Source organism: Erpetoichthys calabaricus, chromosome 5, assembly GCF_900747795.2.
Source record: "Erpetoichthys calabaricus chromosome 5, fErpCal1.3, whole genome shotgun sequence".
Classification (NCBI taxonomy): Eukaryota; Metazoa; Chordata; class Cladistia; order Polypteriformes; family Polypteridae; genus Erpetoichthys; species Erpetoichthys calabaricus.
In genome coordinates, this window is record NC_041398.2 from 120547501 (window position 1) to 120566925 (window position 19425).

Here is a 19425-nt window from a genome sequence, read left to right on the forward strand (position 1 = left end):
TACTGTGCCTCATGAGGTTTTGTACGTTACTTTTGTTTTGTGGTAGGTGACATATTTTTAAATGTGATTTTGGTGACACCATTTTGTGCTCTGTTATGGTGTGGTAACTGTCATCTAATGTAAATCCTAGCATAGCTGAGACTGTTTTGCTTACTGTTGCTATGTCTACTGTCAGTCATGTGACAGGGAAGTGAGGCACCACATTATCACTCATAATAAGATCCCCATGCACAATCCAGCCATCTCCTAGCTTTGGATCTTGTTACTATTCTACTATACACTATTCTTAGTGGTAGCTGGGGGCATTAGGATCTTTTGGTATTGAATCTTTTTTGGTAAGAATAATAATTCTTTACATTTATATAGTGCTTTTCTCACTTTTCAAAGTACATTTCATACTGAGTGGGGGGCCATTTCATCCACCACTAATGTGTGGCATCCACCGGGATGATGCAACAACAGCTATTGTTGTACCAGTACACTCACCGTACATTAGCTATTAGGCAGATTCAATTCTGGTTTAGCTCCTTTTGTTTGAATAATCATTTGATTTGGTTTCTTCAGTATTTCTGTTTGTTTTCTAGCTTAGGTTTTGCCTATTCTTATTCTTATCATCTCCAGGACTTACTACTCATTTTTCTTGTTTGATCATTAACTTATCTACCTAAGTACATAATAATTCCACTGCCTTGGAACAAGTTGGTCCTAAAAGTAATGTTCTCACCCTGAACTAGTTGGTTAATAAGGTGAATTTTAACTGTAATAAAATGGACCATAACAAAGAAATATTTTTCAATCATTTCACTAGACAAAGAATTTCAGTTATTGGGAAGCAGCCACAAGTTATGCTGTTCAAAGTAATTTAAAACAGATCACATTTCTTAGCTATAAAGAGACAGTCTTCATAAATTTATAACCGGTGAGTGATGAAAGTTCACATGGCATAAATTGTCATGGGATATCACACAAGGAAACAATAAATTTTGCAACTTTAAAACACGGTGTCCCACACAAAATTAGATGTTACTTTTTTTGAAAAGTATAATCATTTTATATTTTGCAATATGCAACTTTTTCTTGTTGCAAGATGAGAAATTGCATTGACGACTACAATGGAACAATGTGCTCAATAACCATATGATGTTCATACGTCTACAGTGAGCTAATGCTCAAAAATAAAAGGAGGTCTAGCAGTCATTTGGGAATTTTTGGAAAAGCAATTAAAACAGAGGCAATAGTTTAAAAGGTGTATAATACAAGATAAATGTGTCTATCAAGAAAGCTTTTTGCACAATATTTATTTCACAATAAAAACAGATGGCTGAATGACTGACTCATAAAATACAAAAATGAATAAATAGCTGTGGCAGAATTTGGTGAGTGCCTTATACACACACACCAGTACTAAAAGTGCCAGAGAGCTTGCCGAATCTTGGCTATCAAATGAGAACGCCATCAACAGACACTTGGACATAAATCCAGCATATGCAAACTTAAGAAGAACATGTTCATAATAAATAAACTGTACACCCAATACCCCCCCTCCCCCTGATCACACTGACTTAGCCACCCCCCTACCCCCTCCACATAATTTTTTGCTATATATTGCCATTGATTCTTGTAAGTCTAAGCATTATCCTCTGATGAAGACCCCTGGCAGGGGTTGAAAGCTCAGGAATAAAAACTACTTTATGATACGTGATTCTTTTTTCTCCCTTTGTGGATCTCCAGCTGCAAATATGCAAACCGTATCACAGACCTTCTCTTTCATATATTATATATATATATATATATATATATATACTAGCCATGTGCGCCCAACTACGTTGCGCGTGTTAAAGTTGTCTGTGAAGGGCTCCCTGTTTAAACGCGGCTGCCAGTCGTGAACTGGGCCCTTCGTCGCACAGCATTATGATTTTTTATAGGGGAAACAAAATTACAAAAGAAAACCCTTGGACATTGATTCGATAGGAACAGCCTACTCGGAATCACTGCCCGAATAGTAATTATGTGGTGGTGTAGGAGCATTTCTGCTTCTCTCCGTTCACAGTCCGTCTCGTTTTCACAACGCTGTCATTTCCTTCTCACGATCTCTTCTCAACCTTTCTCCAATCTCGCAGGTTGCTTTGTGGCAATCCAAAGAGTAAGGCAATATACACGGAGCAATGGTTATAAAAGGGGGACACATAGGTTATCCAGGCTCTTTAAAGCATAAATAGGGATCACTTCACTGACATGTGAGCAAGCCACGGTACAACTGTGAGACGCGCAGCACTCGCCGGCTACAACGTAACAATAATAATTTCCTGAACGTGCTGTTACATTGTCATTCATTTTACCCACTGTCTTTCTTTCATTCATATGTTACGTAGGCACGTACCTTTTATCTTCGGCAATCTCATTCTATGACCAGGCCTCAGGAGCTAACCAGCGTAACACTGTCCACCAGCCCTTTCGTTATTCCGGCACATTGTTGACATCCGTGAGTAACAACAACGTACTAAACTGGAAGGTGGTCTACGCATGCGTGGAATTCGCGGACAAAGATCAAGATCCAAATAAAGATTATATATAAAGATTAGTTAATTTAAAGCACAACAATTTGTTTAGTTTGAATGTCTGTGTTTTGAGGTGTGACTGGAGTACTACAGTCTTCAGTAGTATAAGCCTGGAGAAGATTCTTAATGCAATGCCTATGTTTTAGCTGTCTCTCTACTGCCATCTAGTGCTTCTTCTTCTAATTCAATCACGGACAAACAAAGATCAAGATCCAAATATATATATTAATTTCATTTCATCTGTTTACTTACACAAGTAAGCTCTACTTTTAATACCACATGTATGTTATTTGCTGCCATAATAATTTTTACCTGTCTACTTTCTGAAAATTTCTAATTCAGTTCAGATCACCAAGAAGTCCACAGGTTGCTAGTTCATCATGAGGCCAATTTACCTTCCCTAATATACTGTGAAAATACATATAAACACAAGAAGAACCAACTCCATCCAGAAAGAGCACCAGTAAATAATGAAGCTGAAGTTAAAGCATCTGAATGTGAAAGGGCTTCTTAGCTGAGTAACCGTGTCCCCCAATTTATTTCTTCAAAAAGATGAATGATACAGTGCTGAAGTGATTACTTGAACGGATATCTTCCTTTAGAGCATAACTTTCTTAGTCCATCTGGCTGCACACATTTTAGAAATATATTTATGAAAGCTCGTGGGAGCCATAATATGAAGGAATGGGAAGGAATAGAAATGTTGAAAAAGTGGAAGGAGAATAGGATAAGACTGATTTGAGGTTGAAAAATTTTTTCAGTTTTAAGAAAATCGTATTTGACTGATTTTTGCACGTCAAATATTGCTATGACAGGTTCTTGTTTTATATGGTTATTTTAGAAGCTGTTGTATGCCATTAATAGACTGGCGATGAGGGAGGTTTGACAGAGATTGAGAAAAGAAAGCAAACATGATACTGACAGGGTAAAGCCCAGAGTCAATGTCATCTGCACCGGTTGCACTAATCAATGAATATTTTTATTTGTATTTACTTACTGCACAAACACAGTCACACATTGCATCCTAATTTCTATTTAGTGATATGCTGTGAAGGAGAAGGTAAGTAACAATCCTAACATGTAACAGCAGCTCTCACCATTTATCTATTTAAAGAAATTGAAATGGGTGCTTCCATCTAATTTTTTAACTTAGGCGTGTGGAATTGAAGCTTTGGATAGAGCGACTGTTTTTTATACAAAATTCGAAAAAGAAAGGCTTTAATGAATGATTAATGAAACAAGGACCTTTTCACGGGGCAATGTATCAGCTGGTTATTTTACTGAGAACGTTTTACTTGCGATGAGCCATTTAAAGAATTACATCCAACAGAAATTGAATTCCTCGTTGATTTCCTCAAAACAAAGCATTTCAATTTAAAAGTAGTTGCCTCACAAATCTTCCAAAAGCAAGTGTTTAAATGTATTAAAGTACATTTTGTTACCTTAAACCTAGAAATGTAAAATTTAGTTTTTCATAATTAATTAATTAATTAATAATAGATCAAGAATAAAAGGATATTACATATAAATCGCATGTTTTAAATTTATTAAACATTAATGAATAATCCTTATGACTGTACATGCTTGTTTTCTGTTCTGTCTTTATTTCCTTAATATTGTAAGACTTTGAAAAGAGTGACTAGATAAACCAGATAATAAATGGATTCCTAACATTTGATTAATAAATGATAATGAGTGGATTTGTAAAATTTATGTTCTCAAAATTAAGGGTAATTTATATGGAAATTGTACTGTTGCCATTGTTTAGAATTATAGATTTTCTGACTTATTCATATGCTAATCCTATGCTCTTCATAATACAATAAACTGCATTTGGTAGCATAATGATATTTATAAAGGATGGCATAGGAAAAAACTGTTACACATTAACTTTTATTTGTCACATAAGAAGAAACTTCATCCATTCGTTTATTTATTTATTTTTCACACAAGGGAGGAGCCAACACTGTATAGGAAATCAGTCAAATGAAGAAAGCATGAATGAAACATGGCTTCTGTAACTAAATGTTATAAATAAACAGCTCATCTATTACTGTACATAGTTAACTATACCTTCATGTTTCAAAAGCTGCACCATTTAACATAATCTTTTTATATTTTCCTGGTACTTCTTAATTTTGAACATACTCACACGGGAGTAAGATATACAGTACTTTATCTGGCACATTAGGTGTTTCAGTGACTCATATAAAATCAATGATGTTTTGAAAAACAGCTAAAATTTACAATTAGCATTCAGTTCCTCCATTGTTTCTTAATGGGCTTACTCAGTTCAAGGTTGTAGGGATATTCTGCCTATTATTGTTCAAGAAAAAATGAAAAAATAATAATTGTCTTTTATTTCCAATTGTATTCTCTATACTTTTACTACACTAAAGTCACCTGTACTCGCACTGCCTGAAAAGAAGAAATAGTCAATCAATCAATGCCCATCAAACCGAGAAATGCTGTGCTCACAATATAAATGTAAGAAAAAGTCACTCTCTGGGAACTGAACAATGGGGGATGTTTATAAAATGGAAAGATTTTGCTATTAAAAGGCAAGCTGCATGTCTATGCTCTAACAGATACATCAGCAGGGAGTCACCATTTTAGCTCCATGTGGTGCCATACAGATCAAAGCTTTATAATTGTGTGTCCATCTCCCCTGTGCTTGATTGAGAAAAGCAACAAAAAAAATCAAGAAAGATAGCCAGATGAGTTTTGAATTTCATGTATGTTCTCTTTTAACATATTTAGATGTTGTTGTTTTTCAATATAACAATAAAAAAGTGATGGTGGCTATTCTTGGAAGGATGACTGAATTTTACAGTGTAGGTCTAGTGAAAGTCATGAAGATAAGTAACAGCCACTGGATGAGCTGTCCAATGTTTCTGAATTCACCATTGAAATCATGAATGTGTGACCCAGCTGAAATGCTGAAGTTATCTGAGCTCATTCAAATGCATAAAAAGACATTATTAAATACATTCTACAGCAATTTTAAAAAAAGACTCTACCTTTTTATTAGCCTGAATAAACATGCCACATAGTATGTACATGAACTATTTTATGCTCACCATTAAAATAAATGTGTTGAAAGGTAATAGATAAAAAATAATATACCTATAATACAAATTTGATTAAATATATTTACATAATAGTTTAAAAAGACTCCCTTTTTTCATTAGCCTTTTCATAATCATGCTAAATGTAGCTGTAACATTTGAAGCACATCATTAAAATAAATGTGTTTTTAAGCTAAGAGCTCTAATTATACATCAATTGTTCATTATCAGTGATAAACAGCACCAATCACAGCTCAAGGCATTACTTACAGCACACCGTTTTCACCCCTCTCATGTATGTATGCTAAAATATCTGTCTTCAAGCTTGAAATGGTTCACTAATAATAAAACTAAAAAAATCTCTGGTAAAAATGATCCTTGATTTGTCTCGGTTTAAATAAATTTTGCACAATATGTAGAGCTTAATCTTAAATCTTCTATTTCCAGATGTACTAACAAAGTATAGCAAAGATAATACAGTACATCTGATTAAAGGAATAATCCTGTCAGGGAATTGCATGAATAAAATCAAACTCATCAATACAAGAAAAACATCAGGAGAAAAGAAATTATGTATACCCAAAAACATCTGTGCAGAAAAGTGATTATCTTCTTTCAGTCATTAACCCCAGAGGTTATGTTTGACTATACTATATGAAAGCCTTTTCTGACCCAAGAAATATTCAAATTGATTTTTTTTTGTTTGTTTTAGGAAAGTCACTACTGCAGTGTAAACAGTGAATGTCAGTTCAATGTAACTCCTTTACACTTTCAAGGAATGCAGCATTGCATTTAAGCCGCTATACATACTGTACATTGATTTACAAAGTAGTTTGACCTGAAGAACACTTACAATTTACAATTTCCCCCCAGTGTTGAATCTTTTTGTAGACATAAGAGTGCTTCAGTGTTCATTTCTGCTTTAATGGTCTGGTCCAGGTAGTAGCACTATGAGCGTAGGTTCAGTGTCATGCCCCTCGATTCCTAATGAGACTGTAGAACAGTGAAAAGAAGACATTTTGAGGATAGTAAGGAAATATGTGAGAGAGTAAACATAGTGTTATGTGTGGAGAAAGAGAAAGAGGGGCAGAGCAGTAGCTCATAATGTTTATCCCCGACTGTTTGATGTGTGATGAGTAAGTGTCTTAGCTGGTCCACGTGAGACAAGCATAGTGTCTGTTTTAATTAGGACTCTAGGGGGAGATGTTAGTTGTTGGCTTTGTCAATAATAAAAAAAAAACACACTATTTGTGTGGAGTCGAGGTGAGTAAGATAGCTTTTCATAAACCATCAGATCATGATGACTTCTCACCATTTTTAAAGCACAAACGTTAATAAAAATCCAATATTTTTGTATTTCATTTTGAAACAGTAAATGCTAATAGTAACTCTCACATAAAAACTGTGATTAAACTATGAGGTACATGGAAATAAAAATTGTATTGAATAAAATTTGAATTTACATTAATGTATATATGTCGTGAATGGGTGACAGGTGAGCACTGGCCTTACAACAATTAAGGGCTGGAAAGTTGACAGCACAAGTATTGTGGCAATGTTTGCAGGTAATGCTCCAGAAATAATAATTCTGTGGCTGTGAATAAAGATATAGGACAATGAAAGAATCTGTTATAATTTTTTTTAAGTCCTCATTTTGTGGCATATGGATATGGTTGCTACCATCTTGTTTACGCTTTCTGGTCATGTCGGCATTATGTATGACATTAAGACACAGATGTAATTTAAAATGGCAGGACACATTTTGACGTATCCAGTTTTTAGAAAATCCATTCAAAAACTTTAATTCCCCATTGTTTTAGTTAGGGACTAAGAGATTAGGTTGGTTTAGCATTTGCCTTCTTTCTTCAACTACTTTTTTTAGCCTCTCCACTTAGTTTACTCGCTCAGCTTCATTTTGAATCTTTGATATAAAAACTTCTGCTTGGTCTTACTTTTCTCCTCTTAAATTAATCACACGTTGATCAAAAAAAAACAAAACAGTACTGCTGCTATGCCTAAATTGATCAAATAAGGATCATAACAGGGAGGGCAGGTAATGTTTCAGGAGTCCTCCCATCCGGTGGGGGTAAAGAAGGGACGCTCATTATATTTTACATGGCACCTGGCTAGGTTTTATGGAGGACAGGCCTTGTTGGGTTATTCTCGCTTATTAATTGTTAACTTTCACTCAAGTCTGAAGGAAAATCTGGGGTCACTAGGCAGAGCTCAGTGGCCATTCTCATAGGAGTTCCATAGACCATTTGTGACTTTAGAAGTGTTTTCCAGTACAGTATGACACTTGAAGTACATTCTAGTAAGGGATTAAAAGCTTCTCCTATCTAGCACATCACTGAACTTTGAAGTCGGAAAGTGAGGTTGGACAAGGGCTCAAATGGAGAGAGGAAAAGAGGCAATGGTTTTGTGTGAGATATTGTAAATGATTAAAGAAGTTCTTATAGTGTGGAATTGCTTTAGGCACCCTTAAAATTAACAGGGATGAAAACCTTGTAATAGCTAGGACTCATGGGTCATCCAGGATTTTGTCTTTGGTTGTATAGACAATACTTTGGGCTTGCTTGTGTAACATTATTATTATTTTGTTAATAAAGTTTCTTTTGGTGAACTTAGGCTCAAAAGCAACCTTTATTGACCAGTTTATTTGGTTATGTATATATGTATGTATAGTAAAGACTTCTGGGAAACCAGAGGCTATACTTTTGGGATAGTACACAATGCAGGAACCAACCCAGGACAGGCTGTCAGTCCATCGTAGAGCACACTCACTCAAAAACAGTCAATTTACTGTCATAAAGCAATCTAACCGGCTTGTAAAAGGGAACTACAAGAGATCCATGGGAATCCCAAGTGGTCAAGAGAAGAATATTCAAATTCTGCACAGTCAAAGACAGGAGCAAGAATCCAACTCTGGCTCCTGAATCTGTGAGACAGCAGTGCTCTACCCTGTCCCACCATATCACCACATTGTTTTAACAAATCCATACTCTTTTTAACCCACTATATCCAAGAGAAGTTTGTTGGAATAAAATATAAATAGTAATGTGTCTTTATGAATTTTAAAAGTAAACAAGCATCTTTTGTTCTTAATTTCTACAACATGACCTTTTCAAAGAAACTTGAATCAGTTCCTGGTCCCAGTGAGGGGTCAGTTTATCTAAGAAGCTTTGGGTGCAAGTGAGGAAACAGCCCTAGACAAGACACTGGTCAATCTCACGGCCCACACACTCAAAAAGGGGCCAATCCTGTACTGCCAACTGAACTAATATGGATGTTTTTACAGATGTGGGAAAAATAATAACAGAGTACCCACAGGAAAACCCACGTGCAAATGAAAATTTCTTTTTGGTTGTCAACACAATTCCTTTTTTTAGTTTTGAAAGCAGCATATACATAATATTAAGGCATTTTATTGCTTACATATGCCATTTTATCCTACAATTAATGCATAGTCAAAATTACATATTTTGAAACTATTTACATGTAATAGCACATATGCAAAATTAGGATACAGCACAGCAATTTCAACACACTTGCAGGACAGTTCATTGGCTCAGTCCCTATCTAGGCTAGCAGTTTTGGAATTTGAAATCTTACATAAAACAAAGATGACACCATCAGTCGCGTATGCAGAATAAGCGGCCTCCTCGAGAATAAACCTTCATATTAAACCCAGATGTTTCATTGTCTGTCGCCTATATTAGATTTACTTGAAGTCCGATTGTTGAATTCAATTCCACTGTTTTTCTGAGATTACTGCTGCTTTAAATGGATTTGCAGCTACATCATCTGGATTATGATGCTCAGTTTATCATAAACTAGATTTAAGATTGAGCTCTTTTTTATTTTTATTATTATGATTGTACCATTTCCTGAGCTTGATCAAAAAGATCAGACCCCAGGTCCCCTTTGCTTATGTGGCCAGAGATCCATAGTGCAGAGTACAGTAACACACAACCGAAATGAGCAAGAAGACAGCAGCTGGCACCACAGCATCTGTTTCAAGTCACTGTCTACCCATATCCCTACCTCCCCCCCACCTCCAATGGCAGGACTCCAGTTATGTTCCTGTGTACCAAATATTAGCAGGTGTCAAGTCTAAACAGAATACTGCTGCACTATCAGCTTTGATGAGCTGTTTAGTATGAGACAGACCACTCGTAGCTTATCTTTCCCCCATCAGTGTAATATTGTTTCATTGCTATGCGCTAATCCTTTATTTTTTATCTTCAGAGCCTGTCTGGAATTTCATTAAGGATGTTTTGGGTTATCACGTCAGCTCCACCTTGGCTGGCAGACAGTTATTCAAAGTTCCTGTCTTTTGTAGTTCTCCACATGCACCTCGTAATCCAGGAGCAGTCAATGCTTTTTGAAAAGTATTATTATTACTTTTTTTAATGACTGTTTTTTTTCCCCTTTCTTTTGTCTTTCTTCCTCCAGCTGTCTTTTGGGATATTTGTGGAGGGTCTGCATTCTTTTTTTGATAAATTACATTGAAGGGGAGGGGGCCCACTTGTTTAGTTTTTTTGAATACATTTTTCATTTTTCCCATTACTTCATGTTTAGCCTTCATCATGTTTCTTCATGACATTTCCTCTCTTTCCTTCTTGCTTGATCGGTTTTCCTCATTTACATGTTATGCTGGCTTCAGTCGCTGGCACAGGCTAAGAGGCAGTTTCTCATGTGGACAATCTGCATGCTTTTCCAAGAGTGAAAAATGTGTATGTTTCATTTAGTGACACCAGCCATGGTGGAACTTGAGGGTTTGTTTTGTGGGGCTGGGATATTCCAGGGTGAGAAAGCTTCTTTATGTCTGTTCAGATTTTCTTCACTCCTAAACAAACCCAGAAAACGTGAGGTAGGCAAATGACAGGAATACACCAAGGTCAGAAAAGAGAGGCAAACATGGCAGGAAGGAAGATAAATGGAAAATCACAAGTAAAAAAGACAGCAAGAGCACCTATAATTTACATGTGAATGTATTTAAAATAAGCATTAAGGGAAAGGCATAGTGCTATGCTACAGAAAGTGTATTTTTATTAGTGTTTTATACAAGTCAATTTAATACATATTTGGCAAGAAATGTTTCTGTGACTATTATTGCTAAGTAAATTAGCTAATTTCTTTATTGTTTGTATTCACTTCTTCTAATTCTGGGTTGTGGAGGCAGCAAGAGTACAAGGTAGGAACCATGCTTGCATGGGACACCAGTCTCTCACAGGGCACTTTCATGTCCACAGTCACATAGGGCTAATTTGGAATGGCCAAATAATGCAACATGAATGTCTTCTGGGAAGACAGAAAAATGAGGGTACCTGGTGAAAAGTAATTCATACATGGACAAACTCCACATAGCTGGAGACCATGGCTTGGGATTTACATCCAGTCTGCTGTTATGACATTTAATAATGGGTGAATGCAATACTGCAATAAAAAAGAGACTAATGTATAACATTCCTCAGGTTAATCATATTTATATGTGTATTTTATATCCTAATAGCTTGGTTAACAACTCTTCTGAGAATGAAGCTCCTTTGTATTGAAAATAAGATGCACTGTTGAGCATGTGCAAATTCAGGTACGATTCTACTAGAATGCAGTGATAGTCTTTGTCGCTGATACTGTGTGTGCTGTAGAACACAAAATTACTATATGTACCTGCTTACTTATTTCAAGTGTTATTGTAGTTATACACATATTTTTTAGAAAGTAATACATATACAGTAAATTGCTCAGCATGCAATATCTTTAGAAATTCATATATCATAAAGAGATTAGAAGCTAGAAAAAAGGAATTTTAGATAACAGAGTCATCTGTTCACGAAAGGAATCGATGCAGAGCATGAAAGAGGGAACTCTGTTAGAGAGCACATGCAGTATATCTAAGGACGTTGGAGGTGCTCCTTTGCTGCTTAAGGGTTCTGGCTCTGTTCGCCTGAAAAAGTTGCAGAAAGTGAGGCAGCGGATGTTGCCTCTGAGCTGAAGCATGGTGTGAGGTGGAGCAGGCGGTGTGAACATCTAGGCAATAAACGAGGCAGATGACAGCATATGGAGCTACAAGGATGAAGCTGGGTGTCATTACACAGTGGACACAGAAAGCAAACGCATGAGCCCTGGGCCACCTGATTGATCCAAGTCATTAAAATATATATACATATTCCTCTTATGATAAAGAATGTTTATTATCAGAGGTAAATTTAAGAGAGCTAAAATCCTGGAGAGCATCTACTTTGTTAATTGGACATTACTGGATAAATTTGTGTGGTTTTATTCAAATCATCTATATATATAAAAGTCAATGTATGTGTGTGTGCATGTATGTATGTTCCAGCATCATTTCCGAATGGCTGGAGCGATTTTCATGAAACTTGGTACAAATGTTTCTCATTGGGTGACTAAAAATACTGTAGGGTGAAATCAACCTTAACCCACTCCCTTCTGGGCAGGGTGGGGGGTGATCTTGCGGTTTTGTATGCATGTTATCAACTAGTTGACACTCAGAACGACCACCAGAGGGCGATATGGAGGTGACTGCCAGCATTCTTTATTTTTGAGCGGCACTGCACCCCTGTTGCTTTTGAAATTAAATAGACTTGGGCGGTTCCGAGTGTCTTCATTGTTTGTTAATTTATTTTTATTTTTAAAGTTGTGTTTTTTTAATTATATTTTTCTCAAACAATTAAAAAAAAAACTTTATTTTTCTCCCGGGCAAAGCCAGGTATTTCAGCTATGTTAGCTGGTATTTTAGTCTTCGGTGTAAGATATTATGTACAGAAAAAGAAAATAAACTAATCCACAAATAAACATTTTTTAAAATTACATTTTGAGCAGCTAAATATCCAAATAAGAGAGCTGAAAAACACAAATAGCAAAATGTGCTGTAGTATGTGAATTTCCCCTTGGGATTAATAAAGTATCTATCTATCTATCTATCTATCTATCTATCTATCTATCTATCTATCTAATGCACTGAGAATTTCTCAAGGGAATGTAAGACCAGTGACAATATGACTGTGAAGTATGCCTCATATTTGGGTCAAGGATTCTATTATGCAATTATTTGTGGTTCAAGAGATGAAACTCCAAAATACATATCTTGGCCAGCAATTCTAGAAGCAAAGTGACTGCTTCCAGCAACTACTATTATTATAAATTGGACCAGTATGAATGAGTATGGGTGTGGGTGGGTGTGATGGGCTGCTGCTCAGTAGTAGTTGGAGGAACCTTGGCTCCCAGTGACCCAGAACTACATTAAATGACTTTGAAAATGAATGGAAGGAAAACAAAAATGTAATATTGCCTTAAGTCAAGAGACCAATTTAAATAGATACAATTAAATAAAACACAGAAAATGAGATCTGCTAAGGTTAGAAGGTATTTTTTTAGGATGTACTGCCTATGGCCTGAGAAATATCATTAATTTCCTACTTTGAATAGAAGAAATTTGTGAGATACAATTGTACAGCGCAAACACAGGTAATTGAGTCAGATAAGGCAAAAGTTGCCGAGATAAGTATGCTCTTCTGGGAATACTGAGGATGGCAGATTGAGTAGCCAAACTCTAAATGTAGCTAGGTCCACAAAGAAATGTCACTTATACTTTGGGATCTGTAATGACGACTTTGTATTACTGTGTCATACAGTAACTGTGTCGTGTATTGAAACGTTTGGGCATAGAGGGAAATATCCTACAGGTGAATCAAAGCTATTTCAATCAGGAACTTGAGTTTTTACACAGAGATCTTCCATCCTGCCAATGACCAAGATTGCTTATAAATAGAGATCCAACAATATTTGGAAACAAGGTGTTTGCTTACCAAGCAATAATATTTTGTTCATTTCCTAAAGGTTTTTTTTGGCTTTAAGAAGCCAAACCAGAATGCAGTAAGCAGGGTGTGGAGTCAGAAAACCAGAACAATTGTGATGGCTATGAATTGGCAATTAATTGGTATAATTATTTGCCAATATTCCAACTGTTCTGCAGTCACATTTCTAAAACATCTGAAAAATGATTTTCATTTGCTGTAATCTCTTCTTTATTAACACGTTAAAGGTAACACTGGTTCTTATATATTTAATCAAGTCAGCTCATACTAGAGAATAAAAGCAAGAACAGAAATATGCTTACAATAATGATGAAAATGACAATATATAACAAATAATTTCTGTATTTCATTGTTCACACTTTGTACAGCAGAACTTATATCTAAATCTATCCTTTTATAAATTCCAAGTGCTATGGAGCACATATGTCATTGCCATCTCAAGCACTGGAACCCAACTTTGATTTCCACATAGTCTGCTTTTGTCTTCAGAACAAGAATAGTTAATTATTTTGCTTTCATTTGTCAGAATGCCAAGACAAGGATCTTAAAAACATACTAAATGGCAATGGCAGCAAACTGGCACAGTGACACTTTTGGCATGAAGATGACATAAGAATACAATGACATAATCAATTTATTCTATATTCAAGAAACAAAAATCAGTAGCTAAGTAATGAATGCTCAGAAATAGACTTACCAGATACTAGATAATACCTATGTAATGAAAAGCTTTAATTTACTGATGTTTTTAAGAGTGGAGTGTAAAATGTTAATAAAAATGGACTCTAAAACATTTACCAAAGGAAGCATTGTGTATGGAAAACATTAAGCAGGATTTTACAGTTAAGGTTTTGTGTTGTTAACATTGAGCCTCCTTGACCACCAGCACTTTCTGCATCTTTGAGCAAATATAGTAACCTTCATGTAAACTAAGTCAACGTGTGGTTTGTAAATTGCTAGAGGTTAAAGTGTGAGCAAACTAAATGAATGTTTTACAAACATACAGTATGTGTTAAAAGGCACAACAACCCTGGTTCGTTGTCTATAAAATAATTAGGGGCTCCTAGGTGCATTTAATAATAAAGTATGCTATGCATTAAAGACATTTACAAATAGTTTTTTTTAGTCTTAATCCAACTTACAAGGCAGCAGTACCTCCCTATTATGCATCTATTAGACTCTTACTGCTACTTAATAAGATCTTAACAAAGTCTTTGTCTTGTCATTTTATTTGAGTTACTTAGCATCATAACAAACTCTATATACACAAATTTTCTTTCTTTAGCCAGTAATAATAGTTTTGTTTTACTTATATTAAATGGGGTTGCCTGTTTATTGTGGGATTCACAGCATTTCCTGACCGAGACTGTATCTTATATATAAACGTCTACACGTGGAAGTGTGTGTATCTGTCTGTCCGGCCCGGAGTGTGAGGCTACAGCATGGAGCTCAAAGAGCTGGCAAGGCAGTCCCAAGTTAACGAGTCGGAAGAAGAAAGAAGAATGAAACTACAGCATGAAGCTGAAAGAAAGTGACTCCGTCACCAAAGTGAAACCACCAACAAAAGACAAACTCGCTTAGCCACTGATAGACAAGGGGGGCAAGCACATTAGGAAAATGAAACCTCCGAGGACAGAGAAACTTGCTTAGCCGCTGATACAGAAGTGAGGTAAGCACATCGGCAAAACGAAACCTCCAAGGAGAGAGAAAGTTGCTTAGCTGCTGATAGATGAGCGGATCGAGCACGTCTGGAAAACGAAACAGACGACTCTGCATTTCAATTTTTTTTCTGGCGATTGCATTTCAATTTTTTGTCTGGCGATTTCAATAGTTTCTAGGATCCCAAGCTTTTTACAGCACAGGCTTACACAGCTAGTATTTTATATTTTTCAGAGAGGAGTGGCAGAATGAAATCACTTATATTTAATTTTGCATTGGACAATACAGTTTAGGGCTGGTTTAAATCCCAGGCGAACAGCTTCACTGTGTAGAGTTTTCATATTTTCCTCACGTGTGCACAAGTTTTACTCTAGGTATTCTAACCTTCTTCCTATATCCCAAGGATGTGTAAATATAAATTACAACAAACCAGATCCCTGCCTTGGAAGAAATCCACATGGATATGGGAAAACTTAACAAATAGTACACAAACAGCAACCAGACTGGAAATCAAACTCAGGTCTCTGTATCTGTGACTATGTTGCTCCTAGAACACTGTTTAACAGTCATTTCTTACATTTTGCACAAGCTAAAGAAAACACTTAACTTTATTAACTGCTAAAATAGGAAGCAAATTTCCAAGCTCACTAACAGGATATTGAAGAACTGTGACAGACTGAATGGCCTGTCCTTGTCATTAAATGCTCTGATGTTCTTAATTCTTAATTAGGAAACTCACTAAAAAAATCTCTCTGTGACATATATCCCAGTAATGAAAGCTTACTATGATGTTTGCGTTCAAGACCCTTATTAGCATATGAAATGCACGGTTACTTTAATGAGTATACTGAAATGACAATTCCACACTTCCTTTCAAGTTGAATCACTATCTAAAATGTTTAAGATTTGCAATAAAGGCTGTAATTCAGTAAGATACATATATAGTACAAATGCTTAATTCCGTGTGCAGTTTAACTTTAAATGCTATGTACCCCTAAAATTGGTTGCTTCTTTATTTTTTCCACACAAATGACAATAGTCATGAATATACTACTATTCCATAGTTAATTCCTCCTGAAGGAGCTTCATAACTGGCAATGAAGTATTATGTTAAGGGGATACCAAAAGCACCACCATGGCAGCACAGAGAACCACACTAAGAATAATAAAGGTATGTACATGCCAGAATGAGAAAGCAATATTTGCTAGAGGGTGTTAAATCTTTCAGGTTGCCCAGAAGTGAAATGGACATGGGCAAACAAATAAGTGTGCAAGCTTGGATAGAAATGTGCCAGGTTCTGCCAGGAGGGTACAGAGCAGACAACATAACAGATTATGTGTCTGATCTAGTTGTAGTGAGAGAAAGGTCAGGTTAGGATGGCAAAAAGCCAAAAGGTCTTTGGCCTGGCAGTTGGCAGCAGATATGTCACAGTGCATTGTATTTTTTTTTCATATTCCTGCAAACTTGTTTGAAATCAGAGATTGGCACTAATAGTTTACTGCCCAATGTCTAAGCCACAGTTGGCATTTTTCCCTAAACAGCTTTAGGTCCATCCCAAAGTTTTTGGAAAATATGTAGTGGATTTTTTTTTTTTTATTTTTCTTTTCAACAAAATCACTTGTATCCATTCCTGTGTATTGAGAACCTTGATTCACTTTTAAACAGTGCCACCTTGTCCAATGAAATACTGACAGGAGTCTGCAAAAGATATGAAGCGTTTCATCACAAAACGCTATATTACAGTATTCATTTTATCCTAGTTGGAAAAAAGTCCGTTTTTGCTATGATCAAACACTCTGGTGAATACTAACAACCTACAGTTTTATACGTTTGCTAAATTTGTATGAAATGTTCGACTTTCAAAATAAATGTAAAAAAATGTCATTTTTCAGAAAAAGTCTTTTTTTTTTTAAATGTACATATCTTCTGTAAAATAAACATAAGCAATGAATACAGGCAATCAATGTAAGTAAAATAAAATGAATATCATTAATAAGCCTAAGAGAAAAAAAACTGAGCTAAGCAAAGCAAAAAGAAAACAACAACAAAAATGCCTTCAAAAACAAACAACAACGAAAACCATTAAGATGGCATCAAGGAGTTTCACAAAAAGATCAGGGTAAAAACTGAACACCTACTGCAACCATATCTGTTAAACCTCAACAATTGCTTACACATTAATAAATACATTGAATTAGTATGACTGAAAACTGACAAAGTGCACACACAAATGTCATAGCAGGCACTACTGCAGTTGACTGAGGCAAAGCAAGTGAACAAAGAGGGCAGAAGGCAATTGTCAGCAGAGCACAACGATTAAGAATAAATAAAGAATGAACACGATAAAAGTACATGAAGAACTCAATCAAAGACTCCAATGGTCCCATGTTGGATGTTTTGTAGACTCTGGTTGGCTACAGGTAAATATAATTATACTAAACTGGAACTAACATTTTTTGCATTAGGAAACAAAAGAATACATCTTAACAACGCTAAACAGCAGGATATGTGAAATTTCAGTACAGCATGATACTCTTGATAGATAATCATAGTATAATGGTAATTTTAAAACACAGCATATTGTAATAAAACTTCATATTTTTTCACCAAACAATTATTGTTCAAAAGAATTACTTATGAATATTTTTAAGTCCGTTTTTTTTTCTTGTATGGTGTCTCCTGACTCAGTGGCATGACAAGAGCCCCACATATACCATTGAGCTTGTCTTGATGTTTTGCAAGACATCATGCTTTTTGCGTCTCTAGATGCACTAATTTTTTGGATATTTCTGGAATTTAAACCCTTATGATGAAGAGTAAATCAATACAGCAAAATGTGTTGTATCACAAAAATGATCTGAATGTCTTTGCGTTCAATTTTTTAGTATTTCATTTGCCGTCATACAATGAGGATTGTTAGTGACGTAAAGTACATATAGGCTGAGCTTTGAATGGAATAAAAATGCAGTGGTAATGGTCGTCGAGAATTCTGTAGTCATTAAAACCAAGCTAACGTTTAACATTGTCTGTATCTGAGAACGTGTACAAAATATGAAGAAAGATTCAAACAGTGTCAGACAACCTGTTAATAAAGGAAACTACTTTAAAAAGGGTCTTTGATGACAAATGCACATCCCAGCATTTTGAATGTGTGCACTTCTTTTCCTTCACAATGCAGCTGTCTCTAAGTATTTTTTTTAATTTTTATGTCCTGACTTGACTATTTAACATGTTAGTAACAAAATCTAGGTAAGCTGCCAATACTTGAGGCATTAAAAACATTTTACAGCAATACAAGCCAACATTTAAAATAAACAAACAATGACCTTAAACAGGATAAGCAGGGTCAGTAAATGGATGCAAGGGTGAAATACATTGTTACTTTTTAAGTGATCACTTAAAAATATACTTGACAGGAGGCCTACAATTTTCTAACGCAATAATATAAAAATGCGTGTTTAAAAATATGCACATGTAACAACCTTTCCAAAATAGTGTAGGATGTCAGATAAAGATATCAGTGAAGTACAGTTCACAGTGACATATTATACTGCTGTGCTGCAGTGACTTACAAAGACTTTTGGCCAATAATTTTGTCACGCTTTTGATCAGATCAGGGAGACTCTAATTCATAAGCATTCAGAACAAGGCAAGAACTGAAATAGACATGTTGCCATTCAGTTGCAGGGTGCATTTGAATATGGTCACACTGAGTCAAGTGGAGTCAAAATTGATATAACAGCATGCTCTGTGACTGTGAAAGTAAGTTATAGCCCTCAATGGATATCAGTGTTAATGGCACACATACATTAGATAATAAACATCTCAGTCTGACAGTTGTACTTACTGAGTAACATATTCACCAAATATTTTATTAACTAATTAAAAAAGAATATAGTTTATATTTACTTATTTCATCAGTCTGATACTTTTTTAACATTTGAAGCTTCAGCAAAATTTACGCAAAAGGAAAACTTTTTGGACAGGATGAGTCATTTTAAAGCTACTGTTGTTCAAATGTTAGATAACTAAACAGGGAACAGATAGTACACTTATCATTTATCTTCTTCTTCTTCCTATCATAAAGCTTGAAGTTACGCTTTTTTGTTTCTGTGGTGATTTTAAACATTTTTTTTTTTAAAACATATTCTTCTCTTACATGCATTACATTGCATTTGACCTATCACTTACAAAGGTACCATTTGATTCAAGCCAGTGGTGTATTCAAACGGCTAAAGGGAAAAGCAAAGAAGCCTGGCAAGCCTTTATGAATAAACAAGAGTAGAGTTAAACTTATG

The 19425-nt window shown here is 35.5% G+C and overlaps 1 protein-coding gene across 6 annotated transcripts in view; it reads right to left on the minus strand.

The window, feature by feature from the left end:
* pcdh7b (protocadherin 7b) overlaps positions 1–19425 on the minus strand; it is a 470178-nt gene that overhangs the window by 165704 nt on the left and 285049 nt on the right. For 2 of the 6 annotated variants that reach the window (XM_051928252.1, XM_028801995.2), the window contains exon 3: positions 10114–10475. The exons of the other annotated variants lie outside the window; for them this stretch is intronic. In XM_051928252.1, the coding sequence (XP_051784212.1) occupies positions 10459–10475 (17 nt within the window). In that variant the 3' untranslated portion in view covers positions 10114–10458. Of the gene's footprint in view, positions 1–10113; positions 10476–19425 lie in introns of those variants that run through there. 6 annotated transcript variants of the gene reach the window in all.